Genomic DNA, 20,479 nt, shown 5'->3' with positions numbered 1-20,479 from the left:
GTTGTGATTTCCCTGTAGGATGACACTTTCTAGGCTCATCAATGTGCTGAATTTGGCCTTGTGGCCACCCCAAGGCACACACAGAAGTCACTGACCTGCCTGTCACCCTCCTGCGCTTCTGTAACCTCTGCTGACGGCTGCACAAAGGCTGAGCACAACGCAGAAGCACAGGAGACAATGTGCAGGGGTTAATGGAGTGACTCCCAGAAGATAACTGGGGATGAGGACATGAAAGAAAAGCAATTGGGGAGAGAACAGAGAGGCGTTATCTGCAAAGGAGGATGGAGGGAGGCTGTCAGGAAGGAGGGAGGGTGCCAGGAAGAAGGGGGTGCAGCCAGTGAATGAGAGCCATAGGAGGAGACTGCAGGGACAGAGCATGTGTAACAGTGTCAAGTAACCAGGGACAACCACACAAGCAGCGGCACAGAGACAGCCTGCACCTCCAGCAGAGGCCACAGTGTGCTGTCAGCTCAGGGGCCCCGCCATTGTCAGGACAGGGGTGCAGACAGCTCAGGGGCCCGCCATTGTCAGGACACAGGGCAGTGCAGCCAGCAATTGTCGGGACAGACAGCAGCCTGAGCTACGGGAGTCCCAGTTCCCTCCCAGCAGCAGAGACTCGGGCAGGGCCTCACCCGGGACTGGAGGCTGACATCCATGAATTAATCATCGGAGACAATGGGCAAATCCAACAGCAAACTGAAGCCGGAGGTGGTGGAGGAGCTGACCAGGAAGACCTACTGTAAGTGCTCTGCCATCTGGGGGGTCTGGGGAGCAGGGGCTGCAACGCATTGGGCTATAGGGTGTGCTCCTTCTGGGGAGCTGCACAGGGGAGAAAGGGTTAATGCTCCGAAAGTCGAATATGTCACATAAGGATACAATGATGATACATAAGTCTATACAAAGTAGAAATCTACAAGGCTATACAATATATGTCCTCTCTCCTCTGCACCAGTCTGTCATTGTAAATTTGTGTACTGTAAAAACAATATCTATAACTTTGTATGTAACCCCTTCTCATGTACAGCACCATGGAATTAATGGTGCCATATAAATAATAATAATAATGTCTATAAATCAAAGTCTAATATGTAATATAAGGATGCAATAATGATATATATATATTTAATACATGTCTATAAATAAGTATAATATTTAACATAACGATACAATAATGATGCATAAGTTTATAAATAAATGTCTAAATATACAATAATGGTATATAATAGATAGACAATACATGCGTATAAAAAAGTCTATCTAACCTAAGTAGACACCAGTGATCATACGTGTATAAAGTCTAGTATACATACCATGAGACACACAAGTGTAATAAACATGACTGGTACAGATGGAGGGAGCTCCCTGATCACCAGAGCTTACACTCTACAAGGAAGGTGCTATAGAGGTGATCTGCCTGTACAGTCAGGGTTTGGTTTCTGGGGGGCAGCAGTAGGTACCCTTCCTTACACACTGAGGACCTGGATTACTTGGTTGTGGGGTACAGTAATTGAGATGTGGGGGCGTTTTACATCTCTAATGAGGAGTTGTGGGTAGCGCAGAATACAATGTGGGGGTGTGTGGGGAACTTGATCACTGGGTTAGTGGGGAACAGATGTATTTGTATAAGTCATCTGGCAGTGTAGGCTGAGTGATTGCTGTTACGCACTGAGGCTTCTATGCTGGCAGGTAGTCATGGGCTACAGACATGGGTGTGAGCAGGAGGCCGGGACTGTTGTAATGGTGATTATAATCACAGGATCCCCCCTGTATCCAGTCCCCAAACTGTTACATCACATCCAGTTCTTATGATGTGGAGTCTCCAAACTGATGATGTGGTTATTAGTGGGGTAAGCCAAGAACAGACTATCCATCTATTAGCTAACATCTATCACATAACTATCTATTATTGACCTATCTATCATCGATCTATTCATCATTCTCATCATGACATACAGTCCTGGTCTTAATTTTTACTTGCTGTAGTTCTCGGCTTTCTGGCAGCAGACTGGCATTTCACACATCCAGGAGGAAATCTCATTATCCTGAGCCTCCCCCTCCAAAAGAGCCCACATGGATTCCTACAGCTGTCCGACTGCCTCCAGCATGAGGCATAGTGTAGTAGTAGCTCCTGTGTATGCGGGTGCAGGCTTTCCTGTGTACTCCAGGCCTGATAATATTTAGGGAAATACTGTATGGGTGCTGTGCACACTTCTGGACTTGTGCGCATTGCTTGCAATTTGGGACCTGAACACTGACCACAAGGAGAAAGAATAAAGTTGCCCCATAGAAGTGTGACCACCCTGTAGACATGCAACTCCCCCCCTACAGATATGACCCACCCCATACGAAACATTGGACCCTCAACATAGACATGCCACCACCACATAGGTGTTACTAGCCCTTAGACAAGACTGTATAAGAAATATAGCTAAAACTCCCTACAACACGTGATCCCCCTCAAAGGAGATGTGGGACCCCTATTTAATCATCACCTGTATCCAGACTCATTCTAGGTCTGCTCAGTATCAACCATAGTCATGCAGGGGCTGATAACAGAGAGCAGCAGCGATAATCTGCTTGGAAATCATAAGAGATCATTTAAAAAATATTTGGGGTATTGGGATGCTCCACACTTTCGCACCATTCCCGTAGATCCAGTTCTAGACCATTACTTTAGGGCAGGGTTCTCAAACTCAGCAGAGTAAATGGGCCGCACATAAAAAAAATTTAAGCTCGTACACACGCGGCTCTACTCTGTTCATCTCGTACACACACGGCTCTGCTCCCTACACCTCGGTCCTCGTACACACACGGCTCCGCTCAGTACACCTCGTACACATGCGGCTCCGCTCCGTGCACCTTGTACACATGCAGCTCCGCACCGTACACCTCGTACACGCACGGCTCCTTTCCGGCTCCGCTCCGTACACTTCATACAAACACAGCTCTGTTCTGTACACCTCGTACACACACGGCTCCGCACACACATGGCTCCGCTACACCCACCCTGTAAACCCCTCCTGACCCCACACAGAAACTTACCCGCATCCAGCACCATGGCAACCTTAACAGACAGCAGTGTCCTGCATACACTGAGGCCCCTGATCTTGTGACCCCTGACTCCTCCCCCTCCTGTGACCTCATCCCAGGTCCTGTGCACAGTCACACAGAACAGCCTGAATGCGTGCCTTCCCCCTTCTACCTGCCTCAGGGAGTGAGACATGTGGTACACTGCACCGCGAGCCGCAGATGACTGCTTCAGGGGCCGTATGCGGCCTGCGTGTTTGAGACCTCTGCTTTAGGGCATCCATCCCCTGCCAAGAATATGGACGTAGACTGCTTCCTTCATGATTTTCCTGTTATAAAAAAAAATTGCATTCCAATACTGCTCTGGATAATGCATGCCCAGCAACCAACAACAAGGTGGTCTCACTCTGGGGGACCCTACATGTCGAGAAATACGGACGAGTGAAAAACCGGATTGCACTTGAACCAATGTTATTCAATGGGTGACATCTCATTTGCAAGGTTTTTCTCAGCATGCTGCATATTGCTGCGATTCTTGAACGAGAGTCACCAATGCAAGTCAATGGGTGCAAGAAAAAAATCGGGCAGCACTCGCACTATGTGAGTGCCATCCAATTTTTATGCACCGGTGTCCTTTGAAAAGCCGGCAATTCGTATGCGGCTACTATGTGTATATATCTTGTCTATCCGAACCTATTCTGTTCTTTACTGTATGCGGCATCTGCCGGCTTATACTACATCTATCTATACACACACACATATATATATATATATATATATATATATATGTTTTGAAGATTATTTTGTTTTAAATGATGTGTACAGTTTTTTTTACAATACTATCCTAACAAGAGATTTAACATAGAGAGAACTGCTGTATGTAAAAGCTCATGTTAAAATCGCATTGCATACGGATTGCATACGCATGTCATACAGATGTTCCGTGGAAAAATCACATGGAAATTGCATTACGCTTGCTTAGCACTCGTCCGTTTTTTTCTCGCAAATGGGTATGTGCCCTTAGGCTGAAGTCTGAATTCCTGGGTGAATGTGGATACCTCTGTCAGAAAATCTCGTATTTATAGGAAGTTAGGATCCTGCTGTAATTAAAATCATCACATGTTGAAGGGCGGAGTGCTCTGTCAGAGAGCTAACATACACATAACAAAAGACTGACTGACACTTCCAAGCTAATGTGAATAGGTGCATACTAGGAGCAGCTACCCCCATATACAATATACAAAAAAAGTTGCTAAAGCATGTATACAAGGAATATATGAAATATGAATAGCAATACTGTCCTGGATTATGGGAAAAATTGAGACATCACATAATTTGGCCAATTCATGCATGGCGTGAGGAGATCTGGTCTGATGAGAAAGACCGTACCCACCTACTCCAACCCCGAGACGGCTCATCGTCCGCCCAGAGAAGGAGACAGGGGCGCCCCAGGAAGAAGAGCCCAGCAACATCATGGGGGGAGATGACCTCCAGCGAGTCCACGAGCTCCTTCTCCTCCCGAGTGGTCGCGATGTTGCGAGAGTACGAGGACGCCGGCAAAGCACTGACCGGGCTGAAGGAGCAACTGCGGGAGGCACGGATCCTAAACACCCGTGCCTCTAACAAGGAAAGACCCGCGACCTCCCAGAGGTTTAAAGCCCTCAGAGATGAGGTGGTCCGGTTAGTGCTCCTTCGGGAGGGGATTGAGAAAAGCGCAGGTCCCTTCCTGGAGAGGTTTAAGAACCAGCGACAGTTCTCAGAAATGAAGGGGTTAAATACCTCAGGAGAACTGCCAGCCAGCGTCCTAAGCGAGGAGGAGGATGACGAAGTTGTGGCTGGAGTCCCACGAGCTGGAACAAGCCGGGAGAAAGAGTCGCAGAGCCAAAAAGGAAGCGGCCTCCCGGCATGGCAGAGGACTTCGACAACCCAGGCTGGAGTGTCAGCGGAGGAATAGGAGGAGTGTGGGCTTTTGAGAGAGATCCGAGAGCTGGAGTCTCCTGTAGACCTGACCGGATTTTCCATAGGTGAGGACGAGCCAGTGGAGGAGACAAAGAAAAAGAGGAAGAAGACGAAGGAGACTGCACGGGAGGTGGTGAGTTACAAATATGTACCAATGTCTAATGTTACACCTACCACCTCCTGTGTAAATCCCACCAAACCTAAAGGCATGGGATCTGCAGTGGGTCCGGTGCATAGGCAAGGTGGGGAGAGGAGGACGTCCGGCAATGCTGCCGTCTGTGCAGGGAATAGTGCAGGGGGTGAGGCTGTGGAGGTACTCACGGCGCCGGACATAAGGGACCCCGAGGAGTTTCCTCCCTGCCTCCTGCGGCTAAGCCGGTTGTCACCGGCGCCAAAGAGAGCGGGGGGGATGTCCACGCCTTTGAGAAAGGGGGACGGTGTAGGCAGACTCCATCCCTGCTCACTGCAGCTGAGCCGGCCGACACTGGGGCTGTGGGGGGCAGGGTCGAGGAGCATGGTGCGGCGAAAGGGGCGTGCACTGTTGTGACGGGAGCAGTGCGCCTCAACAGAGGAGAAGAGGCGCGCAGCTGGAACAGGGGAATCACGTGTCAGGACTATTCCTGCAGAAAAGCAGCAAGGGAAAACTAAAACTAGCAAAAATACTGGGCGCACTGCGGCGACAGGGGGGCAGTGTGCGCCGGCGGCAAAAAAAGACACTAAACCCCCAAAGTCTGTGGCTACAGGGAAGGCGGCTGACAAACAATCTGCCCAGGACATTAAGGAGCATGGTGATCCAAAAGCACAGCAAAAAGTCAGCACTGAACTAATTAAAACGGGTGTGATGCTGCACCCCTCCCCCGGCCCGGCAGGTGTGAGTGCAGAGTCTGCAGACACAAGGGAGGAATGAATGGATGTGACTATGGAAGGTGCAGACAACAGTGGTAATGGGGTGAATGATGGGAGTAGTAGTGGAGTGAATAATGGGAGTTGTGGAGCCACAAATGATGGGAGTAGTGGTGGAGTGAATGATGGCAGTTGTGGTGGAGTGAATGGTGGGAGTAGTGGTGGAGTGAATGATGGGAGTTGTTTTGCCGCAAATGGTGGGAGTAGTGGTGGAGTGAATGAGGAGAGCAGCACTGGTGTTGGTGGAGGGGAAGTAGGTAGTGGTCCCACTGCCCCCTCAGTGGTGGCGAGGGCTTCAGCCCCTAGCTATTCAGGAGCTGTCACTGCTGGGGGTAGTAGTGTGCCCTTGTCTGGTGGCCCTGGGGACGGTGACTTGCAGCAGCACTTCCTGGATGCCCTGAAAAAAGGGGAGAGTTCCATCAATGTAGAGGGGAGGTTGATCTGACTTTCTGGATAGAGAGACACGGTCTTTCCGCCTTCCGAGATAGAGGGGCAGAGACTGTCTGGTCTCTGCCGACACCGGGGCAGAGGAGTAACCGTAGGAACGTGGCCCGTCTCCAGTGGGTAAGCAAGGATGCCTGTCCTGATCGGTCAAAGGTTGCTGAGCTCCTGCTGGGGATGGGTTTCGCGACATATGACATCTTTGCCTTGATCCATCCCTATGGGCCCTCCTACTTCGATGTCAGCTTCGTGAGACTGGAGGGCCTTGAGCTCTTTTGGTCTCGCCATGAGCTGGCTCAGGGTCGCCCCGAATGGCAAGGTTTCATTCCTGTCGCAATATCCCGCCAGAACTCAGGAAGGTGACCGTTTTGACCAGTAACGAGTCGCTTTCCTGTATGGACATCTCCACCTGGATTGGTCGATATGACGACATCGTCGGCATTCTTGAGAAGACCCGCGACGACCATGGTCAGGGGCCTGGACCTTCATGGTGAAATTGAAGGCTTCAAGAAACACGGTTACCCGTATACCTTCCTCTACATTTTTGGGGAGGGACAGGATCCTGATTTTCTACCAGGGGCAGCCTAAGGTCTGTCACAGGTGTGGCAGCCCCACACACTTTAGTGCGCAGTGTACCGCCCAGAAATGTGCACTGTGTGGGGACCTCGGCCATCTCAGCGGCAGGTGCGGAATAGGCCAAAGTTGGGACTAATCTTGCCGGTGAAGGGACCAGTAGGGGCGGAGGAGGCAGGGAACCAGTGAGGAGCAAGCTGCCGCCATCCAACATCAGGCGGCAGGAGAAGCGCCATGGGAACAGGGGGCAGGGAGTAATGACCCTAAACCCTGTCCCGGGTACTTCACTCGCAGCTGAGGATCCTAAAGACAGCGAATTGAGCGAGGAAATCAGGAGACTTGAAAGGGAGGAGCAGGCGGACGCCATGTCTTCCCAGGAACCTACATCCGGTGACAGTCAGGATGAGGGAGAGGGCGAATGGTCACAACAAAGGAAAAAGGGTAACAGGAAAACAACCAGTGGGTTCGGGTCTCGAGCCTCCGCCCTGGAGTGCGACCCCTCTGATTCTCTAGCTCTGATCCAGGTGCCATTGGAAGGTCCAGCCGCTCCCTCTGGTGGATCTATCCACCAACCAGTTCGGGGCCCTCCAGGACTGCCCTGCAAAGGGGGAGGACGGGAACCCGGATGTTGAGGCTCAGCGGGTTGCTGAGTCTTCTTCTCAGGGAGCAATTAAAGGGCCCTGTGGGGGGGGGACTACCTCAGGACCACCAGACAAGGGCCAGAGTGTATGTAAGGAGAGAATGGATGAGTCTGTGTGTCTTAAGCGCACTAAAAGCTCGTCATTGTCGGATGAAGAGTGTGAAACTGTTGGGGGTGGGAAGAAAAAGACTAATTCAATCAATCATGATGGCGGCACCCACACGTTGACGTTGGCAACCATTAATGTTGCCAGCATAAAGTCAGAAGCGGCAAGGTACACAGCCTTTCATTTTCTCGGCCAACTTGATGCCAACATTTTGTTTTTGCAGGAGACCAGGTTGACTGACCTATCAACCATGCATAAAGCAAGGAGGGAGTGGAGGCATGGGCCCTCCTACTGGTCTCTTGCGGCCGAGCCGTATAGCGGGGTGGCGGTCCTTTTTAAGACCGCAGCGGTTGAATGCAGACGATTAATTGAATTAGAAATGGGGAGATGCTTAATCCTAGATGCCTCCATGGGGGGACAGGCGCTTCGGCTCATTAACATCTACGGTCCCCAATCCAAGTGAGACCGCAAATGTCTCTTCATGAAGATCAAACCTTTCTTATTTTCAAGTCGGCAGGTGGTCTTTGGAGGGGATTTCAACAACGTCACGAGACCCTGTGATAGAGGAGGTTCTGGGGACCGGCTGACTTATGATTGCGTGGCGCTAAACAGGATAGTAAGTGAGGCACGCGTAGTGGATGTCCACATCCGGCACAACACAGGCAACACGGGATTCGCCTTTTTTAGAGGTAGTCAGTGCAGGTCTAGGATAGATAGGTTTTATGTGAAGGAAGAAGCCGTCTCCTCGCCGTTGTCGGTTGTTGAGGTGGAGTTCTCCGACCACTGTTTGATTATGTTTTCTCTGAACGTCACAGAGACTCCTAGGATGGGAAGAGGTTATTGGAAGCTGAATTCATCACTCCTTGAGGAAGAAGCTGTAAGACGGTCCTTTGAGGATTTTCTTCAGAGCCAGGTACCGCTGCTGGGCCTAAGTAACACTAAGTCAGAGTGGTGGGAGATGTTCAAACATCGGGTGGCGAAATTCTTCCGGCAACTCTCGAACCTCAGAAGCCTGAACAGGGATCGCCTGTATCAGAGCCTGAGGAGGAGACTCGAGCATCTTGTCTCGACTGGAGGTAGCCGCGAGGAGATCTCCGGTGTGAAGTCCTTGCTGAAGAGGTGTCAGTACGATAGGCACGCATCTTTGGTTTTTGAGAGGGACTACGGGAAGTACTACTCGCCCGACCCTTACAGAAGCTGCAAGATGTCAGTGAATAGTAAGATAGTGACGGGGCTGATGGACAGTATGGGATCCTTGAAGAGGTCCAGATCAGGGATCTTGGAGGTCGTCAGTTCATACTACTCGCACCTCTTGGGAAGGAGGGAACTGGATCGTGACAGGATGTCGGCTTTCCTGGCTGAAGCTGTTCCGGAGCCAGGGGCTGACCTCTCGCTGGACGTTTTGGCAGAAGCGATCAAAGAAGAGGAAGTGAGACTGGCGATCGATGGGCTCAGGCCCAAAAAATCACCAGGTCCGGACGGCTTAACATCCGAGTTCTTTAGGGACTCCTTGGTCCTCCTCTTGACTCAGGTGTTTAATGAGTGTCTCTCCTCGGGCACCCTGCCGAGATCATTAAGGAGGTCAGCTTTGATCATTTTGTCAAAGGGTAAGGATCCGTCACGCTTTGAGAATTGGCGTCCCATAACACTTCTCAATATGGACAGGAAGGTTTTGGCTAAGATACTTTTCAACAGGCTGGTGAAGTTTGCACCGCGGCTCCTTTCGGAGGCTCAGAACTGTTGCGTTCCTGGCCGTACCACTTTCAGTGCTGTTCTGGATGTCCGAGAGGCCGTGGAGCAAGGCAGGGCGGGCCTTTGGAAGGGGTTCCTGCTGACCCTGGATCAGGCAAAGGCTTTTGATCGGGTTGACCAGGAGTACCTCTGGTCCACTCTTTTGAGGTACGGTCTGCCTGGGGGGTTTGTGGACTGGCTTAAGACCTTATACGCTGGGGCTGAGACTTTCCCTCTGGTAAATGGGTGGATTGAACAACCTTTCGGGGTAGGATCTGGTGTCCGTCAGGGCTGCCCTCTTAGCCCTTTGCTTTACGCGCTTGCGATCGATCCCTTCCTCAGAAGGGTCGAGTGTGGACCGTTGGCGGGGGTGAGGATGGGCGGAGTGGCGCCAGAGGCTATCCTGAGGGTAGTGGCCTACGCGGACGATGTCACCGTTTTTGTTTCTTCGCGAGAGGAGGCGATGGTGGTGATGTCAGAAGTGGAGAGCTACTCGGAGGCTTCCGGGTCCAAGGTTAACCAGGACAAGTGTGAGAGTCTCTGGCTGGGAGGCGGGGATCCCGGGTTTGATCTTCTGGACACCCTCCCCGAACCCCAAGAACACGCCAAAGTCCTAGGCATCGAATTTGGCCAGGGTGATTACCCCACGAAAAAGTGGGAAGGCAGAATCAAAGGTGTCGCTTAAAGAGTGGACCAATGGAAGGGTTTGCCTTTGACCCTGAGGGAAAGGGTTGGCCTGTGCAAAGCTTTCCTGCTCCCCTTACTAATCTACCTGGGCAGCGTCTGTGTCTTGCCAGAGCCTCTCTGGACTCGGGTCTACAGTCTGTTCTTTCAGATGTTATGGGGGAATAGACTGAACCTAGTCAGGTGGGAGGTCACTTACCGCACGAGGAGACTAGGGGGGTTGAATATGGTGAACCCCGTGGTGTTCCTAGTGAACACCTTTTTTAAGGTCAACGTAGCAAACCTCTGGAAAGAGAGGGCTCCTCCGTGGGTATTCTCCTGCAAGGGATGGTTTCAGCCTTTCTTCCAGGAATGGGAGACAGGGGGAAGATTGAAGGATCTTCGCACACCGCATGGGCATCTCCCGGCTTATGTTACCCCGGTTCTGAAGATGATGCGCCGGTGGGGTCTGGGAATGTGGGAGGTGAGGTCCCTCCCGAGGAAACTCCTCGACATGCGGGTCTTGCTTTCACATTTTCAGAGTTCATTGGTCCTCAAGGACTGCCCAAGTCGGGATCTAGAGGTTGGGTTGAGTTTGTTAAATTCTAATAGGATCCCCAAGAAGTACTGGGACTTGACTTGGCGCTGCTTCCAAGGTAAGTTGTATGTGAGGGACAGTCTGAAGTACAGGAGCTCCGAGGACAGGAATTGCCCCCGTGAGGCTTGTGCCAACATGCTGGAAAGCATGGAGCACTTCCTGCTTCATTGTCCCTTTAATACAGAGGTGTACAACAGGGTGGGAGCTTCCATTGGTTGGCCGCGGCTGGCTACTCTGTCCTATGCCGAGTGGACCTATGGAGCGTTCGGAGACCTCAGGAGAAGGGACAGAGTCACTTTATTTATAGTCAGCGCAGTGGTCAGGTACTTCACGTGGAACGCACGATTTTTAGTTTCAACGCAGAGTAAAATCCTCTGTGTAGACGAAGTTTATAGCAGCATCCTAGGTGCCCTGGTGAAGGTCCGTTCTCTGGAGTATGAAAGACTGGGTGCCCGGAGGGCGGCCCATCTCTGGAGGGGTTTCTCCTTCAGGGTGCCTTAGTCCGTTAGTACTCCTATATCCTGGTGGTGGGCTGATGCCTTTTCACTCTAGAGTTTTGTTTTGAATTTAGATCCCACTCCAACGAGCACTTCATCGCATTCAAACAGTCCCTCACTACTTTCAAGACCACACTCGCCACAGCTAAACAAACCTACTTCTCATCTCTCATATCCTCCCTGTCTCACAACCCTAAACAGTTATTCAACACCTTCAATTCTCTCCTCCGCCCCCCAGCACCTCCTCCCTCCCCACTCATCTCAGCTGAAGACTTTGCCTCATTTTTCAAGCAGAAAATTGATAACATCAGGGACAGTTTTGGTCAACAACCCCCAGAGCCCTTCCTCCCGACTTCCCAGCCCTCCACCTTCAAAACCAACTTCTCCACCATTACAGAAGATCGACTCTCCACTCTACTCTCAAGATCACATCTCACCACCTGTGCACTCGACCCGATCCCATCCCACTTCATCCCAAACCTCACCACAGTCTTCATCCCAACCCTAACCCATCTCTTCAACCTATCACTAACAACTGGTGTTTTCCCCTCAAGCTTTAAACATGCCTCCATCACACCTATCCTCAAAAAGCCCTCTCTTGACCCATCCTCTGTATCTAGCTATCGCCCTATATCACTTCTCCCATACGCCTCCAAGCTACTGGAACAACACGTCTACCTTGAACTGTCCTCCCATCTCTCTTCTTGCTCCCTCTTCGACCGCTTACAATCTGGCTTCCGGTCACACCACTCCACTGAAACAGCCCTTACTAAGGTCACCAATGACCTCTTAACTGCCAAGAGCAAGCGACACTACTCTGTCCTCCTCCTCCTGGACCTGTCGGCTGCCTTTGACACAGTGGACCATTCCCTATTATTACAGACCCTCTCATCCCTCGGCATCACAGACTTGGCCCTCTCCTGGATCTCATCATACCTAACAGACCGGACATTCAGCGTCTCCCACTCACACACCACCTCCTCACCTCGCCCCCTATCTGTCGGAGTCCCACAAGGTTCAGTCCTTGGGCCCCTGCTGTTCTCTATTTACACCTTTGGCCTGGGACAGCTCATAGAATCTCATGGCTTTCAGTATCATCTTTATGCTGATGACACACAGATCTACATCTCTGGACCAGATATCACCTCCCTACTAACCAGAATCCCTCAATGTCTGTCCACTATTTCATCCTTCTTCTCCACTAGATATCTGAAACTCAACATGGACAAAACAGAATTCATCATCTTTCCCCCATCTCACGCGACCCCCCCTATGAACCTATCAATTACAGTAAATGACTGCCCACTCTCCCCAGTCCCACAAGCTCGCTGCCTCGGAGTAATCCTTGACGCTGATCTCTCCTTCAAACCACATATCCAAACCCTTTCCACTTCATGCCGACTTCAACTCAAAAATATTTCACGCATCCGTTCATTCCTCACCCAAGAATCTGCAAAAACCCTAGTCCATGCCCTCATCATCTCTCGCCTTGACTACTGCAACCTCATGCTCTGTGGCCTCCCCTCAAACACTCTCGCACCCCTCCAATCTATTCTAAACTCTGCTGCCCGACTAATCCACCTGTCCCCCCGCTATTCCCCAGCTTCTCCCCTCTGTCAATCCCTTCACTGGCTCCCAATTGCCCAGAGACTCCATTACAAAACCCTAACCATGACATACAAAGCCATCCACAACTTGTCTCCTCCATACATCTGTGACCTCGTCTCCCGGTACTTTCCTGCACGCAACCTCCGATCCTCACAAGATCTCCTTCTCTACTCCCCTCTTATCTCCTCTTCCCACAATCGCATACAAGATTTCTCTCGCGCATCACCCCTACTCTGGAACTCTCTACCACATCATATCAGACTCTCACCTACCATCGAAACCTTCAAAAAGAGCCTGAAGACCCACCTCTTCCGACAAGCCTATAACCTGCAGTAACCACCGATCGACCAAACCGCTGCACGACCAGCTCTACCCTCGCCTACTGTATTACCACCCATCCCTTGAAGATTGTGAGCCCTCGCGGGCAGGGTCCTCTCTCCTCCTGTACCAGTTATGACTTGTATTGTTTAAGATTATTGTACTTGTTTTTATGTATACCCCTCCTCACATGTAAAGCGCCATGGAATAAATGGCGCTATAACAATAAATAATAATAATAATAATAATAATAATAATAATAATTTCAGTCTCCTGAATAGAAGGTTTGCAAGCATCGAACTTGAGCCTTAAGTGGTGAGTACGTAGGTTATGTTCTGTAACGTTGGTTTATGTATATATTGTATATAGTGTAATGTATGTATTGTATATATTGTGTATAATAGAGGGTCTTAGTTAGGTTGGGTGGGGGGATGGGGGGTTTCAACAGCGGTGATAAGAGACTGATCTGGCCTGTTCCAGGCCTCGCCTGAGGAAAAAATTTGGGGCCTGATCCTAGCTCAGAGAAATCCTGAACTTTGTGGCCAGAGCTGGATCAGGGGTGGTGGGATAGTTAGAGTAGATGTGTGTTTTATATATAGTATAAAAAAAAAAATATATATATATATATATATATATATATACAGTGCCTACAAGTAGTATTCAACCCCCTGCAGATTTAGCAGGTTTGGTAAGATGCAAATAAGTTAGAGCCTTCAAACTTCACACAAGAGCAGGATTAATTAACAGATGCATAAATCTTACAAACCAAAAAGTTATGTTGCTCAGTTAAATTTTAATACATTTTAAACATACAAGTGTGGGTCAATTATTATTCAACCCCTAGGTTTAATATTTTGTGGAATAACCCTTGTTTGCAATTACAGCTAATAATCGTCTTTTATAAGACCTGATCAGGCCGGCACAGGTCTCTGGAGTTATCTTGGCCCACTCCTCAATGCAGATCTTCTCCAAGTTATCTAGGTTCTTTGGGTGTCTCATGTGGACTTTAATCTTGAGCTCCTTCCACAAGTTTTCAATTGGGTTAAGGTCAGGAGACTGACTAGGCCACTCCAACACCTTGATTTTTTGCCTCTTGAACCAGGCCTTGGTTTTCTTGGCTGTGTGCTTTGGGTCGTTGTCTTGTTGGAAGATGAAATGACTACCCATCTTAAGATCCTTGATGGAGGAGCGGAGGTTCTTGGCCAAAATCTCCAGGTAGGCCGTGCTATCCATCTTCCCATGGATGCGGACCAGATGGCCAGGCCCCTTGGCTGAGAAACAGCCACACAGCATGATGCTGCCACCACCATGCTTGACTGTAGGGATGGTATTCTTGGGGTCGTATGCAGTGCCATCCAGTCTCCAAACGTCACGTGTGTGGTTGGCACCAAAGATCTCGATCTTGGTCTCATCAGACCAGAGAACCTTGAACCACTCTGTCTCAGAGTCCTCCAAGTGATCATGAGCAAACTGTAGACGAGCCTTGACATGACGCTTTGAAAGTAAAGGTACCTTACGGGCTCGTCTGGAACGGAGACCATTGCGGTGGAGTACGTTACTTATGGTATTGACTGAAACCAATGTCCCCACTACCATGAGATCTTCCCGGAGCTCCTTCCTTGTTGTCCTTGGGTTAGCCTTGACTCTTCGGACAAGCCTGGCCTCGGCACGGGAGGAAACTTTCAAAGGCTGTCCAGGCCGTGGAAGGCTAATGGTAGTTCCATAAGCCTTCCACTTCCGGATGATGCTCCCAACAGTGGAGACAGGTAGGCCCAACTCCTTGCAAAGGGTTTTGTACCCCTTGCCAGCCTTGTGACCCTCCACGATCTTGTCTCTGATGGCCTTGGAATGCTCCTTTGTCTTTCCCATGTTGACCATGTATGAGTGCTGTTCACAAGTTTGGGGAGGGTCTTAAATAGTCAGAAAAGGCTGGAAAAAGAGATAATTAATCCAAACATGTGAAGCTCATTGTTCTTTGTGCCTGAAATACTTCTTAATACTTTAGGGGAACCAAACAGAATTCTGGTGGTTTGAGGGGTTGGATAATAAATGACCCTCTGAATAAACTTTTCACAATTTTAAAAAAAATTAAACAAAAAAATAACATTCTTTTTTGCTGCAGTGCATTTCACACTTCCAGGCTGATCTACAGTCCAAATGTCACAATGCCAAGTTAATTCCGAATGTGTAAACCTGCTAAATCTGCAGGGGGTTGAATACTACTTGTAGGCACTGTATATATACACACACATTTGTTAATTTTGTATACTATGTTTGTAATTTTTGTCGTAAGTGTGAATGTGGCGGTGTAAGGGGGAGGCTGTGAGGTAAGGCAGTGGGACCAGAGGGTATTTGGTGTGTTCTGGTGTCATGTACAATATTTGGACTGGTGCCATATGGTTATATTGTATATAGTGTATATAATATTGTATATAGGACGGTGTAAATGTAGTTCAGGGTTGTATATAATAGTGTGAATTGAGCTGGGTCGGGGGTTTTACATGATTTAATTTATTATTTTAAGGGGGTGCTGGTGTAATTATGGTAATCTTGTTCCTTTTCGTTTTTAGTTTTTTTTAATTTCTTGCTTCTTTAATTTAATTTTCTTTTCCCGTTTTGTAGGTCGAGAATTTCCTTATTGTTTTCCTTTCTGGTTTATTTCTTTGTGTTTGTGTCTGATTTTGTCATTGTTTCTGATTTGGAGTTTTGTTCTTATGTTTGTTCTGTTGTGTTTTATTTGGTAATGTCGTGAAGGATTTTATAATAATAAAAAAGACCTACAATCTATTCCTCCCTGTTATCAGCCATTACTGGGGAGAGGAGACTGTAGGACAGGTGCCCACAATCAGTCACACCCTGCTGAGAGCAGCACCTGTCTTGTGAGCTCCAGGACTTCCAGGAGGAGGCCCAGAGTCTGCCTCTCTTCTCCCCAGGGAGAGTCAGGCTTCCTGGGAGCCAGGCATGGCTTCCCAGGCTTCTGTTCCCCGGTCTGTGCCGGCGGGGGACAGAGAGCAGCAGTAACCGGCCCAGGAGGGCGTGAGGAGATCTGGTCGGATGAGAAAGACCGTACCACCCACCTACTCCAACCCCGAGACGGCTCATCGTCCACCCAGAGAGAGAGACAGGGGCACCCCAGGCCCCAGGAAGAAGAGCCCAGCAACATCATGGTGCGAGATGACCTCCAGCGAGTCCACGAGCTCCTTCTCCTCCCGAGTGGTCGCCATGTTGCGAGAGTACGAGGACGCCGGCAAAGCACTGACCGGGCTGAAGGAGCAGCTGCGGGAGGCACGGATCCTGAACACCCGTGCCTCTAACAAGGAAAGACCCGCGACCTCCCAGAGGTTTAAAGCCCTCAGAGATGAGGTGGTCCGGTTAGTTGTATGTGAGGGACAATCTGAAGTACAGGAGCTCCGAGGACAGGAATTGCCCCCGTGAGGCTTGTGCTAACATGCTGGAAAGCATGGAGCACTTCCTGCTTCATTGTCCCTTTAATACAGAGGTGTACAACAGGGTGGGAGCTTCCATTGGTTGGCCGCGGCTGGCTACTCTGTCCTATGCCGAGTGGGCCTATGGAGCGTTCGGAGACCTCGGGAGAAGGGACAGAGTCACTTTATTTATAGTCAGCGCAGTGGTCAGGTACTTCACGTGGAAAGCACGAGTTTTAGTTTCGACGCAGAGTAAAATCCTCCGTGTAGACTAAGTTTATAGCAGCATCCTAGGTGCCCTGGTGAAGGTCCGTTCTCTGGAGTATGAAAGACTGGGTGCCCGGAGGGCGGCCCATCTCTGGAGGGGTTTCTCCTTCGGGGTGCCTTAGTCCGTTAGTACTCCTATATCCTGGTGGTGGGCTGATGCCTTTTCACTCTAGAGTTTTGTTTTGAATTTCAGTCTCCTGAATAGAAGGTTTGCAAGCATCGAACTTGAGCCTTAAGTGGTGAATACGTTGGTTATGTTCTGTAACGTTGGTTTATGTATATATTGTATATAGCGTAATGTATGTATTGTATATATTGTGTATAATAGAGGGTCTTAGTTAGGTTGGGTGGGGGGATTGGGGGGATGGGGGGTTTTCAACGGCGGTGATAAGAGACTGATCTGGCCTGGTGAAAAACTTTGGGGTCTGATCCTAGCTCGGAGAAATCCTGAACAACTTTGTGGCCAGAGCTGGATCAGGGGTGGTGGGATAGATAGAGTAGATGTGTGTTTTATATATAGTGTTTAAAAAAAAAAAAAATCCCAAAAAAAGGAAAAAATAAATAAATAAATAAAAGGGAAAAAATATATAAATATTGTTAATTTTGTATACTATGTTTGTAATTAGGTTTGTCGTAAATGTGAATGTGGTGGTGTAAGGGGGAGGCTGTGAGGTATGGCAGTGGGACCAGAGGGTATTAGAATCATAGAATCATAGAATCGTAGAGTTGGAAGGGACCTCCTGGGCCATCTGGTCCAACCCCCTGCTCAAAGCAGGATTCGCTAAATCATCCCAGTCAGATGTCTGTCCAGCCTCTGTTTGAAGACTTCCATTGAAGGAGAACTCACCACTTCTCGTGGCAGCCTGTTCCACTCATTGATCACTCTAACTGTCAAAAAGTTTTTTCTAATATCTAATCTGTGTCTCCTCCCATTCAGTTTCATCCCATTGCTTCTAGTCTTTCCTTGTGCAAATGAGAATAAAGTTGATCCTTCTACAATGTGACAGCCCTTTAGATATTTGTAGACAGCTATTAAGTCTCCTCTCAGTCTTCTCTTTTGCAAACTAAACATTCCCAAATCCTGCAACCTTTCCTCATAAGACAGGGTTTGCAGACCGGTCACCATTCTGGTCACTCTTTTCTGAACTTGCTCCAGTTTGTTGATGTCTTTTTTAAAATGTGGTGCCCAAAACTGGACACAATATTCCAGATGAGGTCTGACCAAAGAGGAGTAGAGGGAAATAATGACTTCACGTGATCTAGACTGTATGCTTCTGTTAATACATCCTAGAATTGCATTTGCCTTTTTTGCTGCTGCATCACACTGTTGACTCATATTCAGTCTGTGATCTATTAGTATACCCAAGTCTTTTTCACATGTGCTGTCACTTAGCCCTATTCCTCCCATTCTATATATGCTTTTTCCATTTTTATTGCCCAGATGTAGTACTTTGCATTTCTCCCTGTTAAAAACCATTCTGTTAGTTGCTGCCCACTTCTCCAGTTTATTTAAATCTTTTTGAATCCTCTCTCTCTCTTCTCTAGTATTAGCTATCCCTCCTAGCTTTGTGTCATCAGCAAATTTAATCAGTTTACCCTCAATTCCTTCATCTAAATCGTTGATAAAGATGTTGAACAATACAGGGCCCAGGACAGAGCCCTGTGGTACCCCACTTGAGACATTCTTCCAACTGGATGTGCAGCCATTTATGACCACTCTTTGGGTCCGATCACTAAGCCAGTTATGAATCCACCTAACAGTTGCCTTGTCCATTCCATACTTAATCATTTTTTCAATAAGGATTGTATGAGAGACTTTGTCAAATGCTTTGCTGAAGTCAAGATATACTATATCTACAGCATTTCCTTGATCCACCCAATCAGTGATACCGTCATAGAAGGAAATTAAGTTAGTCTGACATGACTTATTAGTTACAAACCCATGCTGACTCTGTTTAATCACTTCATTCTTATCCAGGTATTGACATACATGTTGTTTAATAATTTGTTCAAAGATCTTTCCTGGTATAGAAGTCAGACTCACCGGCCTATAGTTACCTGGGTCCACCTTCTTCCCCTTTTTGAAGATAGGAACAACATTTGCTCTTCTCCAGTCTTCTGGCACTTCTCCTGTTCTCCAAGAATTTTCAAAGATTATAGAGAGGGGTTCAAAAATTTCTTCTGCTATCTCCTTCAGTACTCTGGGGTGTAATTCATCTGGACCTGGAGACTTGAATTCATTTAGGCTAGCTAAATGAATCACTATCACTATCTTTCTGTTTATAGATATCCTGGATTCTTCTATTCCCTTAATAGGACAGTGAATAACAGTTGATGTTACATTTCCTTTCTGAGAGAAAACAGATGCAAAATAGGAATTTTAAAGTTCAGCCTTCTCAACATCCTGTCTTACCATTTCATCATTTTCATCCTGTAAAAATCCTATAGCATCTTTGACTTTTCTTTTACTTTTGACATATCCCCAAAATCCTTTATTATTGCTTTTGACATCTCTTGCAAGCCTCAATTCATTTTCAGCTTTAGCTAATCTGATTTGTGCCCTGCATGTTCTGCAGACAGCATTATATTCTTCTTTAGATATGCCTCCCTCTTTCCATTTTATAAACATTTTTTTCTTCCTTTTTAGCATGTGCTTAAGTTCTGTGTTCATCCATCCTGGTTTCCTTAACTGCTTCCTATTCTTCCCTCTTTTCGGAATTGTTAACAACTGTGCTTTGAGAATTTCATTTTTCAAGATTTCCCATCCTTCCTGGACATTTTTGTCTTTAAGGATATCCAGCCATTGGATCCCTCCAATTCTCTTTCTGAATCCCTTAAAATCTGCCTTTCTGAAATCTAACCTTGACGTCTGAGTCTTCACAGGTCTTCCGCCTCTAGTTATCCAAAATTCTAAAATAGCATGGTCGCTACCTCCTAGGGTCCCAGCCACTTTTACCTCCTCAACCATTTCCTCCCTGTTTATAAGGATTAGATCCAAGGTAGCAGTTCCCCTTGTTTTCTCCCTTACCTTTTGGAAGATAAAGTTGTCAGCAAGAGAGGATAAGAATTTCCTTGACCTGTTAGTTTTGCCTGAGAGAGATTCCCAACAAATGTCTGGATAGTTGAAATCTCCCATGACAACTATGTCATATTAGGTGTGTTCTGGTGTCTTGTACAATATTCGGACTGGTGTCATATGTTTATATTGTATATAGTATTGTATATAGGACGGTGTAAATGTAGTTCAGGGTTGTATATAATAGTGTGAATGGAGCTGGGTCGGGGGTTTTACATGATTTTATTTATTTATTATTTTAAGGGGGTGCTGGTGTAATTATTGTAATTTTGTTCCTTTTTCGTTTTATTAGTTTTTAATTTCTTGTTTCTTTAATTTAATTTTCTTTTCCCGTTTTGTAGGTCGAGAATTTCCCTTATTGTTTCCATTTCTGGTTTATTTCTCTGTGTTTGTGTCTGATTTTGTCATCTTGTTTCTGATTGGAGTTTTTGTTCTATGTTTGTTCTGTTGTGTTTTATTTTGTAACGTCGTGAAGGATTTTATAATAATAAAAAAGACCTACAATCTATTACTCCCTGTTATCAGCCATTACTGGGGAGAGGAGACTGTAGGACAGGTCAGTACAATCTATTACTCCCTGTTGTCAGCCATTACTGGGGAGAGGTGACTGTAGGACAGGTGAGTACAGTCTATTACTCCCTGTTATC

General features: G+C 47.8%; 1 protein-coding gene across 1 annotated transcript in view; it reads left to right on the top strand.

Moving 5' to 3' along the window:
* Positions 1-357: 357 nt before the first annotated feature.
* The window catches only part of NCS1 (neuronal calcium sensor 1), a 169,062-nt gene continuing 148,940 nt past the window's right edge, over positions 358-20,479 (top strand). The window contains exon 1 of the mRNA XM_073555909.1: positions 358-739. Coding sequence (XP_073412010.1) covers positions 676-739 — 64 coding nt within the window. The 5' untranslated portion in view covers positions 358-675. The remainder of the gene's footprint in view (positions 740-20,479) is intronic.

The sequence above is a fragment of the Dendrobates tinctorius genome, unplaced genomic scaffold (genome assembly GCF_039654945.1).
Source record: "Dendrobates tinctorius isolate UK_male_01 unplaced genomic scaffold, ASM3965494v1 ptg000231l, whole genome shotgun sequence".
Lineage (NCBI taxonomy): Eukaryota > Metazoa > Chordata > Amphibia > Anura > Dendrobatidae > Dendrobates > Dendrobates tinctorius.
Note: the sequence above shows the minus strand (reverse complement) of the source record. Positions and strands in the feature narration are given on the sequence as shown.